General features: G+C 34.0%; 1 protein-coding gene across 2 annotated transcripts; it reads right to left on the reverse strand.

Annotated features, from left to right (window-relative positions):
• Positions 1 to 10,871, reverse strand: JCHAIN (joining chain of multimeric IgA and IgM). Of its 2 annotated transcripts, XR_010841022.1 has the most exons (5): positions 10,674 to 10,816; positions 6,156 to 6,282; positions 2,389 to 2,469; positions 1,533 to 1,797; positions 1 to 83 (listed from the first exon to the last, which is right to left on the reverse strand). XR_010841022.1 is itself a non-coding variant. In XM_059065789.2 (4 exons), exons 1-4 carry the CDS (start codon positions 10,735 to 10,737, stop codon positions 1,593 to 1,595), a joined length of 477 nt encoding a protein of 158 aa, XP_058921772.1. In that variant the 5' UTR covers positions 10,738 to 10,871; the 3' UTR covers positions 502 to 1,592. The 2 variants fall into 2 exon arrangements, 1 of the variants encoding a protein (XP_058921772.1); XM_059065789.2 differs by lacking the exon at positions 1 to 83 and having other exon boundaries at positions 502 to 1,797; positions 10,674 to 10,871.
• Positions 10,872 to 17,905: the final 7,034 nt, after the last annotated feature.

Below are 17,905 nucleotides of genomic sequence, written 5' to 3' on the forward strand. Positions count from 1 at the left end.
TGAAGATTGGTCAAGAATCATTTGTCTTTAGCATGTCAAAACTATGATTCCTACAGAAGCACCAGAGTGTCGGAGCTTTATCCCTAAAAAAAAAACAAAACACTGAATAATCAGTATGAACACAGTGGAAGTTATTAAAAATGAATATTACCATTTAAAAAAAAAGAAAACAATGTTTCTTCAAGAAACTGATTTTACTAATCAGCCTTTCATTATTTTAAATGCAGGGTCAGCATTTACTTTCCACAGTAGTCTTAGATATGTACGCCAATTGGCCTTGACTTTCTGCCATAAAGAAGTTTTATGTGCCATGAGAAGCACTATATTTGTCAGGAGGGACCTGGCCTTTTAATTTAAGTTTAGGTATAAAATGACAAAGCTACCTCAAATATTACAGGTTTGAATTCAGTGATTAATGCATAATTATACTTACAACTGTTCCTCAGTAATAAATGATATTTTTATTTATTTATTTGTTTATTTATTTATTTATTTATTTTTGGCTGCACTGGGTCTTCGTTGCTGTGACAGGCTTTCTCTGGTTGCGGCGCATGGGCTTCTCATTGCAGTGGCTTCTCTTGTTGTGGGGCGGGGCTCTAGGTGCCTAGGCTTCAGGAGTTGTGGCCTGTGGGCTCAGTAGTTGTGGCTTGAGGGCTCTAGAGCACAGGCTCAGTAGTTGTGGTGCACAGGCTTAGTTGCTATGCAGAATGTGGGATCTTCCTGGACCAGGGCATGAACCTGTGTCCCCTGCACTGGCAGGCGGATTCTTAACCACTGCGCCACCAGGGAAGTCCCATAAATGATATTTTAACTTACATACAGCAAAGTTAACACAAGCAAACTTTTTTCCAGTAAATTATTTCACACAGGTATATGCTTATGAATCTATTTAATTGTTCAAACTGTGCTGGAGAATACATATTTTGGAATACATAATTTGTTAGATTCAGTTATAACAGGTGATTTTTAATGGGAATTTCTCACACTATCCTGATTATCAAAAAAATTTTATTAAAAAAAATCCATATCATTTGCTCCCAAATCTGTTATATCAGAATATATTTTTCAATTATACACTTAATTATGTCACTTGCATCTAATTGGTTTCACAAATATTACAGATCCCATTTTAAATTATTTTATAAATATTTCCAAAACATGTTTTCCAATTATTCTTTTTCTAATGAAGACAAACAATTGACCGATATTTACATGTAAATTTTCTCTGCACAGTGATACTTTTTTTAAAGAGAATAATATGGAATGTGCAAAAGCTCAGGCTCTCCAGGGCAAAGCCAAAAAAAAAAAGGCAAAATTTAATTATGTCTCCTGATTTTTACTCTTTTGAGTTTTATTTTCTCCCCTTGTCTATTTTTTTAAATGCTAGAAATTTACCTTTAAAAATAACAATGCTACTATTTCAGTTATTTGACCAGGGGCAGGTGAGTGGGGGGGAGTAGGGTAGTTAGTTTTATATTATCCCCCCAAAAAATCACGGTTTCAAATTCATTGGTAGTAAATATATTAACTACCTGGAATCAAAATGGAGAGCCTTTCAAGGTAAGGAGTTGTGCAGTCAGCAATGACTTAAATTAGTCAGGATAGCAGGAATCTGGGGTCAAAGCTGTTTCCACCATTTTGGTCTTACCACCATAGGTAAGTGGGACCCTGTTTGTATAGCACTTGTTTCTGTCATAAGTGTAACAAGTCTCAATGTCTTCATCACAGATATTGCTCTGGGTGGCAGTAACTATTTGATTATCCAGCTCCACTTCTGTAAGATCACATTTTTTACAGCTGAAAAACAAATATATGCATTAGACAACCCCCATCAAATGTTGTCTCAGAATCTGAGTAACTATACATTTCTATCCAAAATCAATTAGTTCTGACAAAGAGTGACTCCTTTCAGACTTCAATGTCTCTATAATACAGAATTATTTACATAATTTTTCAACCTTCAGTTGAAAATAAGCAATATAATTAATAATATGATAATATGATTGTGAGGTACTAGGAGTAAATGAGTTATTTATAGTAACAAAGAAGGGTTTGTTCTTTAATTTTTTATGTTGGATTCTATAGTTTCCAAAGAAACATCTGCATGTTAATGTGTCTGAATTATTGAACTATAAAGACAAATTGGTCCTTTGTACTAATGGCAATAATTTCATCTTTAGAATAAATTTACAGCTAACTTTTATCTGTGATAAAGTTTTATGAATTTATGATACCTAATGATTAACATAGGAATTAATATATTCAAAAGTTCAAATTATATTGGTAAATGTTTATACTCCAATTTGTTTTCAAAAACATTCTTACTAACAATTTAATTAAAAGTTATTGACTTCAGTATCTATATTAGTATGAAGGAAAATCTCTTACAGGTCGGACAAATGGTACACAAATTTGGTTCTCAGAGGTGAGGTAGGATCAGAGATATTCTCCCTGCTGTTCAGAGGAACACTAAAAAAAAACAAAGAAATAAAGAAGAATAATGAAATCAGCAGATACTGCTATTTTTGGTAATAGGTATATTGCTAGGACAGTACTTACTATTTCATTCAGACATTTAGCACCTATAAACACTCTTTAGTAATACTACCACTCAGATTTCACAGTAATTGGTACATTTTAAGCATTGTCATTCAAAATAAACCTCACAACAACTCCTCTGTCAACTATCTTTGATTACTTGGCAAATCCCTGCTTTTCCTTTAAAAATAAGCTCAAGTTTTACCTTCTCTGTGATTTTTACCTTGATCCCATCCCCACCCCTCAATAAACTCCTTCCTCTGTAGTCTCATTAAAGTTTCATATATCTTATTATAACAAATGCCATATTACAGTTGCTTACATAGTTAACAGTAGTTGCTTCTAGATTCTATAAATTCCTAGAAGCAAAAACATTTACACATTCCCAGTGCCTTGCTACATGTGTGGCATGTAGAATATGTTCAATATTTATGGAATGGACAGATAATAATATTCACATTTTAGAAATGCAGTAATTATAAATCAAAGAGGTTGGTGACCTACCCAAGGTCACATAACTACTAAGTAGTAAAGCTGGAAATGGAATCCAGACCTCTTGATTTGGAGATGTTCCATGAAAAATTACACATCAACTAGTTCAGGTGATTTCATTAAATTTTACATTTCTTCATCTATGTCACCACTCCTCATCATATGCATCCCTCCCTACCAAAAAATACACACAAAAAAACAACTCATGCTTCCTAACTCAGTATTTAGCAATACTATCCACATAGATATCCAAGCCAAAAACTTGGATACCACCCTCAGTCTTCCCTTTCTGTCATGACCTATATCTAATCCATCTCACAGTTCAATTGATTCTGATTCTTTGCATCTGTGAACTCCAGTTACTTGATCAGGACACCACCATTTCTCTCCTAGTTGGCAGCAATACACTCCCCTTCAGTCTTGACCCCTCCAATGTATTAGCCACATTATTGCCAAAATAGTATTTTTAAAATATAAGCCTAATTTCCTTCTCTGCTTAAAACCTACACTGTCTCCCCCTAGAAAACAGGGTATCATTAAGATGGCACAGAAGACACTACATGAAATACCTCTAACTCTCCAGCCTTATCTCTCACCACACCACTCTTTTTATAACATGTTCCAGCTGTAAACAGCTGCTTGCAATTGCACAAACTTACCACGATTTTCTCATCTCCAAGTCTTAACAATGACAAAAACAATAACAGTTCTACAATTTACTAAGCACCTACAGTGTGCCTGGTACTATGATAAACATGTTAACATGATGATCTCATATAATCCTCACAGCAACCCTGTTCCCTTTTCCTGGCATGATCTGCTTCACCTATCAACCCTGCCGTCCCCCATACACATTTACCTAGCTAACTCCAGTTCAGTCAGCTAACAGCCATCATCCACTTCTACCACTTACTCCAAATACCCTCTCCCACCTCCCCCAAGGACTGGACTGGGTGCCCCTGCTTCGTGCTCCTATAACATCCTATGCCTATTCTTGTCATAGCATTTACAATACTGTATTGAAATTGCCTTTTCAATTATTTAAAGTTCCCTACTAGACTGTAAATTCTTTGATGGCATGGACTGTGTTTTATATAAACTATTTTATCCCCAGCTCCAATCCTCAGTGGTTTTCAGAAGCACTCAATAAATGTTTGCCAAATGAATGAATGAATGGTCAACTCTTTATTACACTGTAAAATCTCTAGTAGTATTAAAAGATGCTTTAAATAATGAGAAAAATAAGGGAATAAACATGTATAATTGTTTCACCATGGACCAAACACTGTTCTAGGTGCTTTTATACATTACTATGTTTAATCCTCACAACCTAATGAAGTATATGTGTATATATATATATATATATATATATATATATATATGTATATGTATATATATATATATATATATATATATATATATACATACTTACATAATTATTCCTTTTTTTCTGTTTAGGAAACAGGCTCAAATAAGTTAAGTAACTTGCCCAAAGTCACATCATTAGTAAGTGATGGAGCTGGGAATAATGCCATAATGACACAGTAATGATAATAAAACTTTCAGAAATAAGATTAGGGAAGCATCAATACACATCAGGGAAGCGGCATGAAGTAACTGAATTGCCTGATTTCAATAAATAATATATCATAAAAAGAATCGTGTAATAGAAGAAAAAGATAAATTAAAGAATCCTGGTGTGCCATTTTAAATCTGTCCCCTGGAAATTTAAACATAAGATAGACACTCCTCTTCAACATGGTTTAGGTGCCAGTGTCATGGATGCCATCCCCTCAAGTTACATGCTTCTCCAATTGTTCTATCCTTAACAGGGAGCTATGTGGTATAGACTCTGTGGTCAGAGAAAATTTGCTAGAGGAAGAGATGTCCAAGCTAAGACATGCAGGGTGAGGAGTTAACCAGGCTAAGAGGGGTGGGAGAAAGAGTTCTTCAACCAGAGGAACTAGGTTATGCAAAAACGAAAGAGGAAGAGAGCACTGTGAGTGTGAGGAAATAAAGGTACTGCAATGTACTGGCTTTTCAAACATGAGGTGAAAAAAAAAGTGTCAATGAAAGAGCCTGAGAGTTTTGCCGAGTGTTATAGGTTAGGCTGAGACATTCGTAATTTATCCTAGTAACAACATTACGGGAACCAGCAAAGGGATTTTAAGAAGGATAGTGACATAATGATAACTGGCACATAGGTTAGGTGAATAAATAACAGCAAATATGTTTTGAAAATGTGCCAGGAACTATACAGTCTTTAAAAGGAATAGATTTTCTCAATTTATCTTTACAATAACCCTATGAGATACATATTTTCCTATTAGTAAAGATGAGAAAGTTGAAGTGTAGATTGGTTAAGTAACTAGCACACTAGAGCACATAGCTATTTAGTGACAGCCAGAACTCGAAACAAATTCTTAAGCATGTTATACTTCTCCCATTGATTAAATGGGATCGAATGCTATGTTCTGTTTCAGTAAAAGGTATCTGATTTGGGGGGAGGCTATTCAAGGTAGAAGTAGTTCACAAGGAAGACATTAATGACTAGATCCAATAGGAATCTCAGTTCTTAAGTATTATTAGCATTTTTGCTGTTGAATAAGACTCATAGCTTATGACAGACTATGTGTGAAATGAAATAAATATCTGAAGTCCAATATACAAGTGTAGACGAAATTAACTTAGTCAATTTGATTAGTCTACCTTACTTTTATGGAGACCAGCAGTGGAGTACAAAGTGAAATACTCTGTGGTCCATATATGGTACAAAAACAAGCCTTTTAATGTTTTGTCAAGGTTCACTTTGAACTGATCAAGGGCAACTAAAAGTTCTGATTCAAATTGAAATAACTCTGTATAAACAGGGCATGTTGATGACTAGATGCAACCTTCAGTTTTTATTTAATCTAGCTGACTGGTTTTAGGTTGCCTGGAAACCTTTGTTCCTGCTCCCAACTTCTACATAATTGGCTCAAGCACATTAACCAGATTCAACTAATGTAAGGTGCTACACACCAAAAAGAGGAGCAAAGATATAGGTATCACATGCAAACAATTGCTAATATCAGAAAGTATATCTGCTCACAATATGAAAAAATGAAACCTGAAACACCACATACATAATTCTGATGTTTCTCTCCACAATGTCTTGACTAGGATCTTCAGCAGAAGGGATGATCCTGGAAGTAATCCGGGCACACTTACACTTGTTGTCAACAAGAACAGTCCTTTCTTCTTCATCTTGGGCTTGAAAGATAATACATATTAAGAAGAAAGGTAAATGAAAGTCTATTTTTACACTTTCTATCGAGTTAATTTATGCCCCTCCCCCCAGCAGAAAACTTAAGTTTTATGGTTGATCAGTTTTGGCTTTCTCCATTTGTTCTTTTTCCTAATCTAAAATAGCTAAATGGAATCTCACAGCATAGTGAAGGAAATCCAAATGAACTCCAAAAGGAATTTTCTCTCCTTCCCTTGGACCAGTCCACGGTCTTTCTAACCTGACTGAAAGAATTCTGGTTTTAATCTAATGTTAGTAATAGAGGCACAACCCTCTGAATGATGTGGCTTTGTGAAAATGAGTGCCAAATGCCAAAATGAGAAAGAAAACAAAAATCTAAACCGGATTTCTCTCAGACCAGAGCAATTTATTCAAAAGTGAACAAAAAGTAACATTAGCCTTTATAATAAATCCAGTTTGAAGTGTCACGTCCTTCCTGAACTCCCAGTTATACTTTCTTTTTTCCTTAGATTGCACTAGAACTAAGAACATGCAAATTTTCCCAAAATTAACCATATTTTGTAAGACTTTAAATATTCTCCACTGAAAGTTTCCTAAACTTAATTATATTCTTCTTTGCATTAATAACATTCAGGTTATCATAGTATAATGATTAATACAATAAAATAATAAGTGCTATATTTATTAATATTTCTTATATATATATATATATTTTTTTTTTTTTTTTGCGGTACACGGGCCTCCCACTGCTGTGGCCTCTCCCATTTCGGGGCACAGGCTCCGTATGTGCCGGCTCAGTGGCCATGGCTCACACAGGCTGAGGACGCGCAGGCTCAGCGGCCATGGCTCACGGGCCCAGCCGCTCCGCGGCATGTGGGATCTTCCCGGACCGGGGCACGAACCCGTGTTCCCTGCATTGGCAGGCGGACTCCCAACCACTGCAGCCATCAGGGAAGCCCAAGAATTATTTTTAAAGATACAATATATATAGACATAAGGTGCTATAAATTTGCTAAAACAATTTAGAATATATTGTAAGGTACAAGTTCTATTTCATATAATATGCATGTGTACAGAAAAAAATAATAAATGAATGAGTGAATACACAGATGACTATTAAAGCCTTAACTCTGAATGTCAACATTTATTGTTTAATCTGAACATTATACACAGATGACTATTAAAGCCTTAACTCTGAATGTCAACATTTATTGTTTAATCTGAATATTATACACAGATGACTATTAAAGCCTTAACTCTGAATGTCAACATTTATTGTCTAATCTGAATATTAGACAATGAGGTCTGTTAAGTGCTGCAAAGAATTAACACAGAAAATTTCTTATTATCTGGACTTAGATCAGTTAACAGATACCTGAAGAGTTAATAGTAAATAGCTTTACTGGTGAGTAGGAGACTAATAATCCCATTAATAAATATAGGGAACACAGAAAAAAAAAAAGCTTGGAAAGGAAAATAGTGAATTAAGTTCCGGAATATATTTTTAAAGTTTTACATTTTTTTATTCTGAAATGATTTTAGTCTTACAGAAAATGTGCAAAAACAGCACAGAAAGTTCTCATATATCCTTCACCTAATTTCCCCTAATATTTACAACTTACATAACCATAGTACAGTTATCAAAATGAGGAAAGTAACACTGATAACAATACTGTAAACTAAACTACAGATCTAATTCAGATTTGACCAGTTTTTCCACTATTCTTTTCCTGTCCAAGGATCCAATGTGGGATCCCACAATGGATTTAGTTGTTGTGTCCCTTTAGTATATATGTATGTACTCTAATCTGTGACAGTTCCTCAGTCTTTCCTTGTCTTGTAAAAATTTTTAATAAAAAAAGAGAAGATGCTTATAATATATGTAGTGGGGGGAAAACAGTGTCATTTCATCTCTCTTAAAATGCATAAGAACCTGAGTAAAAAAAAACATTGTTTTTTCTTTAAAAAGTTGAAAAATTATTGTAAAAAATTAAAACAATGTAAAAGACATAAATAAAAAGTGACATTCCACTCCCCCCCAAAATAAATAGCTTTATTTAATAGTGTTAATTAAACAATAATAATGATGTTAAATATCTTTTTTATTCCTATAATTTTAGCTAAGTGACCTTTAAAATTTCCTTCCATCAAGCCTCAAGTAAAAAAACAAAGACTTAGCACACAAATTCAAGTTTTAAAGGTTAAATGATAAGGATAAAGATAACTGTAACTGGAAATCTAATTATTCTGGTGACGATCCCATAGCAGAAAGGAGCTAACTGAACTATTTCAGTCTTAATGATAACAGTCATTACAAAAACATTTTAAGACCATTGTTATTATACTTATAATTGTTTTGAAGTAATTTATAATGCATTATTATGCTATTATTCGTAAGTTCTTAATAAATCTTCTGATAAAAGTCTGTATGATAAATCATTATGAAGCAATTTAAGACAATGATATAATTCTTAATTTTTTGAAAAGAGTAATAAGATGACTTAAATGGTGTCCTTTCCCTCCTCCTGTATTCATGACTCTTAAATGTTTTCTCACAATAAAATAGAAATGAGCATGTAATGCCTGACCAAAAAATACAGATTGAGTCAAGTAGTGACTTGACCATTAAGTCTTTTTTTTTTTTTTTTTTTTTTTTGGTGCTAGGCGGGCCTCTCACTGTTGTGGCCTCTCCCATTGCGGAGCACAGGCTCCAGACGAGCAGGCTCAGCGGCCATGGCTCACGGGCCTAGCCGCTCCACGGCATGTGGGATCCTCCCAGACCGGGGCACGAACCCGTGTCCCCTGCATCGGCAGGCGGATTCTCAACCACTGCGCCACCAGGGAAGCCCTTGACCATTAAGTCTTAAATAGAAAATATCTGTAGTTTAGTTATGGCATATATTATATTTTCTTGCCAGAAACCTAGGAAAAAACCATCATTACTGTTACTATACAAAAATACTAGGTAGCCTAATATACCTACCAGAAAAATGTACAAATACTTTCAATTCACCAAGACTTATAAGATTCTAACATTCTGTTTCATCAACAAGAAGTATTTTTCCTAATAAATCTGTTATTGTTGACTATGCCTTACTTTATTCCAAGAGCACCAGAAAGATAGTTGGTGCTCAATAAATATTTGTTAAATTTAATTCAATTCAAACGAATAAGAAAATAGACTTAATACATACTAGATATGAATGTAATGAGTTTACTAAAAGGTGATTCTCTTATACAGGAAGAATAGGATAGTAGTTAGGAGTGTGGACTATAGTGTCTGATGGTCTGGGTTCTACCTACCACATGCTTGTTGTATGACCTTAGGTAAGTTACTTCATCTCTTTAAATTTCAATGGGCTCAACTATATGTCAGAAACAATAATAGTACCTACCCTCCAATGGTTATTGTGAGAATTAAATGGAATAGTATATGTAAAGCAGTTAGCATAATGCCTAAAATATAGTATATACTCAATAAATTATAGCTCTTTTATACATATATAGCTATATATATGTTTCACATGTTTATAGGTATATAAATATGTTATAAACATGTATTTATATATATGTATAGGTACATATACATGGTTTACTAATATCTTTGTTTTAAATATTATTAGAAGTTCATTATTCTTAATGCTAAATTAGTATAAACTACATGTAAAATCACTGTTCTTAATTACATCATACTCTGTCTTGAAATAAGAATGAGATCAAAAAAAAAGAATAAACTCAGTAAGTCTTAGAACAAACAAGCCAAATTATATCACTTCTAATTCATATGCCCTTCTAGATGAAAATTACTGTACTTCTATATTCAGAATATAATCCATTTTCTATAATAGTTTGAAAAGTTAATAAACAAAATAACTGAAGTTCAGCCATCAAGTTATAGGAAATATGTACAACAGTAAACATTGTTAAAGGGTCATAATAAATCTGTAGGCTCAGATCCAGGAACATTGTTAGAACGTATTAATACCAAGCTCTCTGGGGAAATAAAATCCCAATGCACTCTATATTGTATTTATAATAATTATTACTTCATTTCTCCAGAATATAAATTTGAGACACTCAAGGAGAAGTTTACTGATTTTCAAGATTCAATATGGGTATTCGTGTAAGTATAGCTATCTGTACTTATCCAGAAATATCTACTTTCTTATTCTCTAGGTTGTAGTAGGCAAACAAGAGAAGAGAAAAAAGAATAAAAAGAATTACAATGAATCTTGTCCATGTAAATATCACTGCTCATACAAAGATTAAGACATGCTAGAAAAAAGGAGCCAGCTAGCTGTCCAACCAAAACACAAATATAAATGTTTAAATCTGAAGAACAGATCTGTGTTCTATTTTTCCTTTAATCTGGGTTCATTCTCAAAATACCACATACCTGTCACAAGAACAGCCATAACAAAAATGGCCAGGACTCCCCAGAAAAGCAAATAGTTCTTCATCTTGACTTTCTTTTGAAAAACTGGAGCTAAAAAGTCAGGGTTAAGGTGTGTGATCTATAAGAAGTGTGCAAATGATGGTGCTTCTGCTTTCTTAAAATAACACTCCAGGCAGCTAACTAAAAACAATCACAACTGCGGTTGAAGTCTGAAATTTAAATACTGCACTGGAAAGAAATTATGGCTCAGATTTACGCATTTTCTTTCAAAATATCCCCCAAAGCCATGTTTTGGTGCAATCACTTTTTATTTTATATTTATTCTATATAATTAAATCAGAAGACTAATAATAATTTCAAGGCAGTAGTCCATTAAGAATGTTTAAATGGGGATTCTCAACGTTATTACCTAGATAATAAAGTTTTCAAGTCAAACATAATATGATATTTGTTGTGCCTGGAACAATAAATGAAGGAGAGAGAAGGAGGAAAGAATTAAAGCCCTTTAAGGTTCCAATTGCATTTTAGGTCAACCTTTTCTTCTAGTCCTTCATTAACCAAGTTATCAGGTTTAACATACAGATTATAGATTATATATATAATATATACATATTCTCATTACTTTCAGTTATTTTATAAGTTCAAATGTGGAACTGGAATTAGAAACAGGTGGATGCTAGATGTTATCAGTTGCCATGTTTCAATTTGATAGTATTAAAGCAGACCCTGTATTTGCTCACCCAGTTATACCTTTCAGAATTGTAAATCCATGAAATGATGCATGTTTGAGATGCCTCAACAGAAAACTGAATCACCACAGTATTGCTTATAAATTTTTTTCATTAATTAGTGTAAACAAACAAACAAACAAACAAAAACCTCTGAGCTTTTGGATAGGGCATCCCCCTACCTCCTACCCCAACATGCTAGAATGTCTCTTAGGCAGGGTTAGCTACAATTATACAACATCAAATGTATGTTACTTTGGGTTTTCAGATCTCTAATTTTTTAAGGATCTCCTAGAATTTTGTGAGTTACTAAAGAAATACTTCAGGACCATAAGTAGGCAACCGGATTTCACAGCTGGCAGTAAAAAATGGCAGAATGAAAGCTATTAAAGACTAGCACATAATTGTACTCCTTCAGTCAACACGTACTGAACGTCTAGCAAGGACAAAGTGCCAGGCACTAGAACACACAATATTATTGCACTGTCAAACTTTGTTCTCATTTTAATTTCTACTTTCATAGGACTTAGAAACTATTTGAGGTTAAGAAAAATATACTGGATTCACATGAATAATTATACTTATAGAAAAAGAAACATCTGAAAGCTCATTATTTTAGTGTGTGGTCAGGATGTCAAAACAAATATCAACCACTTAAGATCTAAATAACTGATTTATTATATCACTCCAAAAAAAAGAGTAATTAAAAGTTAGTTGGATACATTTTTTAAGCCATTATTTCCTTGAAAATAAACTCAAAGGTAGACTGCCTCCCCAAGTTGGATAAATCTCTGGAGACAAATTAAAGCCTCCCCCAAAACTTATTTTTTATAAAAGCCAAGACTGACATATAATTACTAAGCTAAAGAAAAGCTCTATATTTGATTTCTATTCTTTCAACCTTATAGTTTTATAATTCTATTATGTAAACCATGCATCTAAAATAAATTATTTTAATAAAAATAGTGTGAACAGTGCCAAGTGGCACTTTTGCTATCAGAAGAGAGTTACCTATACATGGAACATAGGATCAGGACAAGTGTTTTGTCAAGTGTGGTCCCAGGGTCATCTCCCCTAGAGTATTAGTCAAAATATAGATTTCCTGGCTACATACACCCTATCAGAATTTCCAGAGATGTGACCTTGAAATACGTATTTTAAAAAAGTCTTCCAGTTGATTTTGATGTACACTAAAATTTGAAAATTAGTAGACTAGAAGACTGTGGGGAGGGGGCATAACTAGCAGCATTAACTATGGAAGAGCCAGAAGCTAATAAAGGTAATTTTTTTAAACAAATGGGTCTACATTGGAAATCACTTAGCTGAGGCTTATATTCACTTCTATTTATGTTTTATAGGTGAATTGTTTCATAATCTTTTAGTAGGTCTGGTTTAATTTTTAAACCACTTCATCTCTGATTTTGTTCTTCCTACTAAAAAATGTGTCCATTCAAGTGAGTTAAATAATTGGGAGCTTAGCCCCATGTTCTAAATTCTTCACCAAAAATGGTTTATTTTTCCACATTTAAACATATGATTCTTACAGTAAGAGTTTCAGTGGTAGACTCATTTGGATAAAAGAGATCTTAAGGTAATGTAGTCTCATCTTCTTTATTCCCACTCAAGTTTTGTTTCAATTTCCTATACAGCAGAGAGCCTGAGTTCAGAAAACCATCTTAAATAGGTCGATGCTTCACTTCCTCTGTACATAGCTTATTATATTTAGGATACTCAAATCATGACAAAGACTTGATTCTCTTGAGACACAGACAATACACTCTCCTTGTTTTTTTCCTATCTGACCGATGACTCCTGTTCAGTATCTTGCTGAGTTTTCCTCTGGATACTAAGGTTGATCCTCAGCCTTCTCTTTTCTCTCATCCTCTCCCTAACTGATTTTATCTGATCCCATGGCTTTGAATATAGGACATGCTGTGATTTTCAGATCTATAACTGTAGACTTTACCTTGCCCATCGAGCTGCAAACTCCTGTATCCAACTCTCTATTTGGTACCTTCACATGGCTATCTAACAGGTATCTAAAACTTAACCTGGCAAAACAGTACTCTTGATGACCAAGCCACCCTTACACTTCCATTCCAATCTCTTTTCATCTTTAGTCTTCCTCATCTCGGTAAATGGTACCTCCATCTACCTGGTTGCTCAAGGCAAAATCCTCTTTGATCCCTTTCTGTTCTTCTCCCTCATATTCAATTTACTACCATGTCTTGTTGGCTTTATTTCCAAAATATATCCCAAATTTATGATTCTCTCCATTTTCACTGCCACCCTATCCAAGCCTCTGTCTTCTTTCCTAGACTACTATAATAGCCTCAGTAATAAAAAGTGATTTTTTCCCTTTGCCCCAGCATTGGCAACTAGGACTCACAGATGACAAACAAGAATGGCTAAGTATCCTAAATTCTAAAGAGAGTTGGATACTTCCTCCAAGACTTAACAAGAAGCAACAGAACTCAACTTACTACCATCACCACCCCACCACTTCCAGGTTCAATCCTCTAGTCTTTAGAGAACTTTGGAGGGAAAAGGGAAATGCTATCGCAGAAGCTGTTGGCCTTTTGGAAATAGCACTGTTTGTGGTAAGAGACTTTCCCCCTTTTACTTTTCAGAGGGGGAAGAACAAGGTGTTCTTTTCTCCCCAAAGTTAAGTGAGGGAGAGAATCAAGAAAATAAAGAGATCAAGAACCCTGCAAGAAGGGGGAATTGAGAAACAATATACATAATAGTTAATATTGGGCTGGCCAAAAAGTTCGTTCGGGTTTTTCTGTAAGATGTTACAGAAAAACCCAAACGAACTTTTCGGCCAATCGAATAGAAAGGATTCTGAGTCTGACTGCTTGGGTTTACCACCCAATCCACCACTTACTAGTTGTGAGACACTAGGCAAACCTTGGTCAATTCATTTAACCTCTACGTTTCAATTCCCCTCTCTATAAAATGGGGATAATAACAATACATAATACATATTTCATAGGACTGTTGTAAGGCTTAACATGTATTACTACATATAAAGAAGTTAAAACAGATCTTGGCATATGGTAAGTGCTAAATAGGTACCAGTGATTATTATCTTCATCATAACAATTATCACCAACATTATGTTGGTCACTCCTTGTTGAGTTGAAGAAAATGCAAACCCAACTTGGGGCTATCAGTTGCAATGAAGTTTAAGGAAAACATGCCTTGGAGAGCTTCACATATCCTCTTGGGTTGCAGACATGTAGAAACACAGAAACTGATATGGGCCCCTGCTATATGACCCTTATAAGGTATGAATGAAAATATCCAACAAATCTATATTAGTAATCAGAACAGTAGGATACTGGCATGAAAACAGACACATAGACCAATGGAAAAGAATCGAGAACCCCAAAATAAATCCACACATATATGGTCAACTAATATTTGACAAGAGAGACAATAATATTCAGTGGAGAAAGGACAGTCTCTTCTGGATATTCACATGCAAAATAATGAAACTGGACCTCTACCTTACACCACTCACAAAAATTAATTTGAAATGGGTTAAGGAACATAAGACCTAAAACCATAAAATTCTGAGAAGAAAACATAAGGGAAAAAACTTGTAATTGGTCTTGACAATAATTTTTGGATATGACACCAAAAGCACTAGCAAAAAAAGAAAAAAAAAATCAACAATTGGGACTACATCAAACTAAAAAGGTTCTGCACAGCAAAAGAAACAGTTAGCAAAATGAAAATGCAGCTTATGGAATGGGAGGAAATATTTGTAAACCAAATATATGATAAAAGATTACTATATAAAATAAATAAGGAACTCATACAACTAAATTGCAAAAAAAAAAAAATCTGATTTTAAAATGGGCCAGAGTATTTGAATAGACATTTCTCCAAAGAAAGCATATAAATCACCAACAAGTACATGAAAAGGTGCTCAACATCACTAATCATCTGGGAAGTGCAAATCAAAACCACAATGAGATATAACATCATACTTGTTGAAACGGCTTATCAAAAAGACAAAAGACAACAAATACTGGTGAGGATGTGGAGAAAAGGGAACCCTGTTGTACTGTACATGGGAATGTAAATTGATACAGTGGCTATGGAAAACAATATGAAGATTTTCAAATAATTAAAAATAGAACTACTCTACAACACAGTAAGCTCACTTCTGGGTATATATCCGAAGGAAACTGAATCACTATCTCAAAGAGATATCTACACACCCATGTTCATTGCAGCATTATTTACAATAGCCAAGACGTGGAAATAACCTAAGTGTCCACACACAGACAAACAGATAAGGAAAATGTGATATATATATTAAACTTACACACCATTATATGCCAATTATTTCTCAATAAAGCCAAAAGGAAGAAAAAGAATATATCCAAAGTTTTTCTGACTTGGAGGAGGAGGCAGAGGACACTTGGGAAAAGTGTTAGCTTTATTTGTGATAGCCCAAAACTGGAAGCAACCTAAATGTCTATTAAAAAAACTGGATATGGGAGGGAGGGTGACGCAAGGGGGAAGAGATATGGGAACATATGTATATGTATAACTGATTCACTTTGTTGTAAAGGAGAAACTAACACACTATTGTAAAACAGTTATACTCAAATAAAGATGTTAAAAAAAAAACTGGATAAACAAATTGTGGCATATCCATTACTCAGCAATAAAAGTGAATGAACTGTTGCTATACACAACAACATGGATGAATCTCAAAATAATTGTTCTGTGTGAAAGTAGCCAGAAAAAATATCAAAAAGAGTACATACTGTATGATCCCATATATTTTGTATATTTAAAATAATTTAAATATATTATAAAATATATAATCATATATTTTAAAATATTCTTTAAATTATTTTAAATGTATGATTATATTTATATTAAATTTTATATTAAATGTTACATATAAAATACATAATGTTTTAATATAAATAATTCTAGAAAATGCAAACAAATCTATAGTGATAGAAAGCAGATCAGTGATTGCCTGGGAAGGTAGGGACAGGGAGAAAAGGGAGAGAGAGTAAGATTACAAGGGTGCATGAGGAAACTCTTAGGGAGGATGGATACGTTCACTATCTTGATGTAGTTATGAATTCAGGAGTGTACATATAAATCAAGATTTATCATATTGTATGGTTAAATGTGTACAGTTCATTGTATACCAATTACGTCTCAATAAAGCTGTTAAAAAAATTCACATCTTCAGAATTCTTTTTTTTTTTTTTTTTTTTTTTTTGGCGGTACGCGGGCCTCTCACTGTTGTGGCCTCTTCCTTGCGGAGCACAGGCTCCGGACGCGCAGGCTCAGCGGCCACGGCTCACGGGCCCAGCCACTCCGCCGGCATGTGGGATCTTCCCAGACCGGGACACGAACCCGTGTCCCCTGCATCGGCAGGCGGACCCTCAACCACTGCGCCACCAGGGAAGCCCCAGAATTCATTTTTTTAAGTATGATGTTAGATTTTCCTTGAATGTCCTTTATCAAGTTGAGGAAGTTCCTTTCTGTTCCCAGTTTGCTGAGAGTTTTTTTTTTAATCAGTAATGGATATTGTATTTTTTCAAATGCTTTTTCTCTGTCTACTGGATGACCATATGATTTTCCTTTTTTAGTTTGTTAATATGGTAAATTACATTGATTTTAAATGTTAAACTAACCTTGCATTCCTGGGATAAACCCCACTTAATCATGATGTAATATCCTTCTTATAAATTGATAGATTCAACTTACTAAAATTTTACTTAGAATTTCTCCTTATATGTTCATAATGGATATTGGTTTGAAATGTTCTTTTCTTGTAATGTCTTTGCCTGGTTTCATCAGGATAATGCAGGCCCAATAGACTAAGTTTAGAAGTATTTCTTCCTCCCCAATTTTCTGGAAGAGTGTAGAATTAGTATTATTTTTTTCTTTAAATGTTTGGCAGATTTCACCAGTGAAGCCATGGCCTAGAAATTCTTTCAAGGAAGCAAGTCATATTACTCTATTTTATTTTCCTCATAGTATTTATCATTGTTCAAATATCTTATTTAGTTTACTTAGTATCTGTCTCCTCCTCATTTGAATAAAAGCTCCTTGAGAATTGCATTGTCTTGTTGCTCACTTCTGTTTCCAAGAACAAAGCACAGGACTGCCTAAAATATATTAATTGAATAAAGGATGAATGGAGAACATCTTCACAAGGCATTGAAAACTGTGTCTAATTTTAAGTCCTCTAATACTATTAATCTCTTTTTTGGACAGGTTCCATAGTGTCAATGTCACTTTTTAAAGTGTAATGTCCAGATATGTATACAACTGTCCAAGTATTATTTGACCAAGTACAAAACACAGCAGGAATATAACATTTTTCAATAAATGATACTTAAGATTATAGTATCTCTTTTTTGACAACTGTGTTACTCTATTGGCTTCTATTACGTGTCAGTCAACTAAAATCTTTTTTCAAAAAATAAGTGTTTCTAGTCTTTTCTCTTGTCCGCC

This window comes from Kogia breviceps, chromosome 6 (assembly GCF_026419965.1).
Source record: "Kogia breviceps isolate mKogBre1 chromosome 6, mKogBre1 haplotype 1, whole genome shotgun sequence".
Lineage (NCBI taxonomy): Eukaryota > Metazoa > Chordata > Mammalia > Artiodactyla > Physeteridae > Kogia > Kogia breviceps.

Coding starts and splice junctions, on each gene's coding strand:
- JCHAIN (XM_059065789.2), bottom strand. CDS start 10,737: ATGAAGAACTATTTGCTTTTCTGGGGAGTCCTGGCCATTTTTGTTATG. Junction 2,470..6,155: donor GAGAGAAACATCAGAATTAT/GTATGTGGTGTT, acceptor GTTTTTTTTTAG/TGTTCCTCTGAACAGCAGGG. Junction 1,798..2,388: donor GTGTACCATTTGTCCGACCT/GTAAGAGATTTT, acceptor TTTGTTTTTCAG/CTGTAAAAAATGTGATCTTA.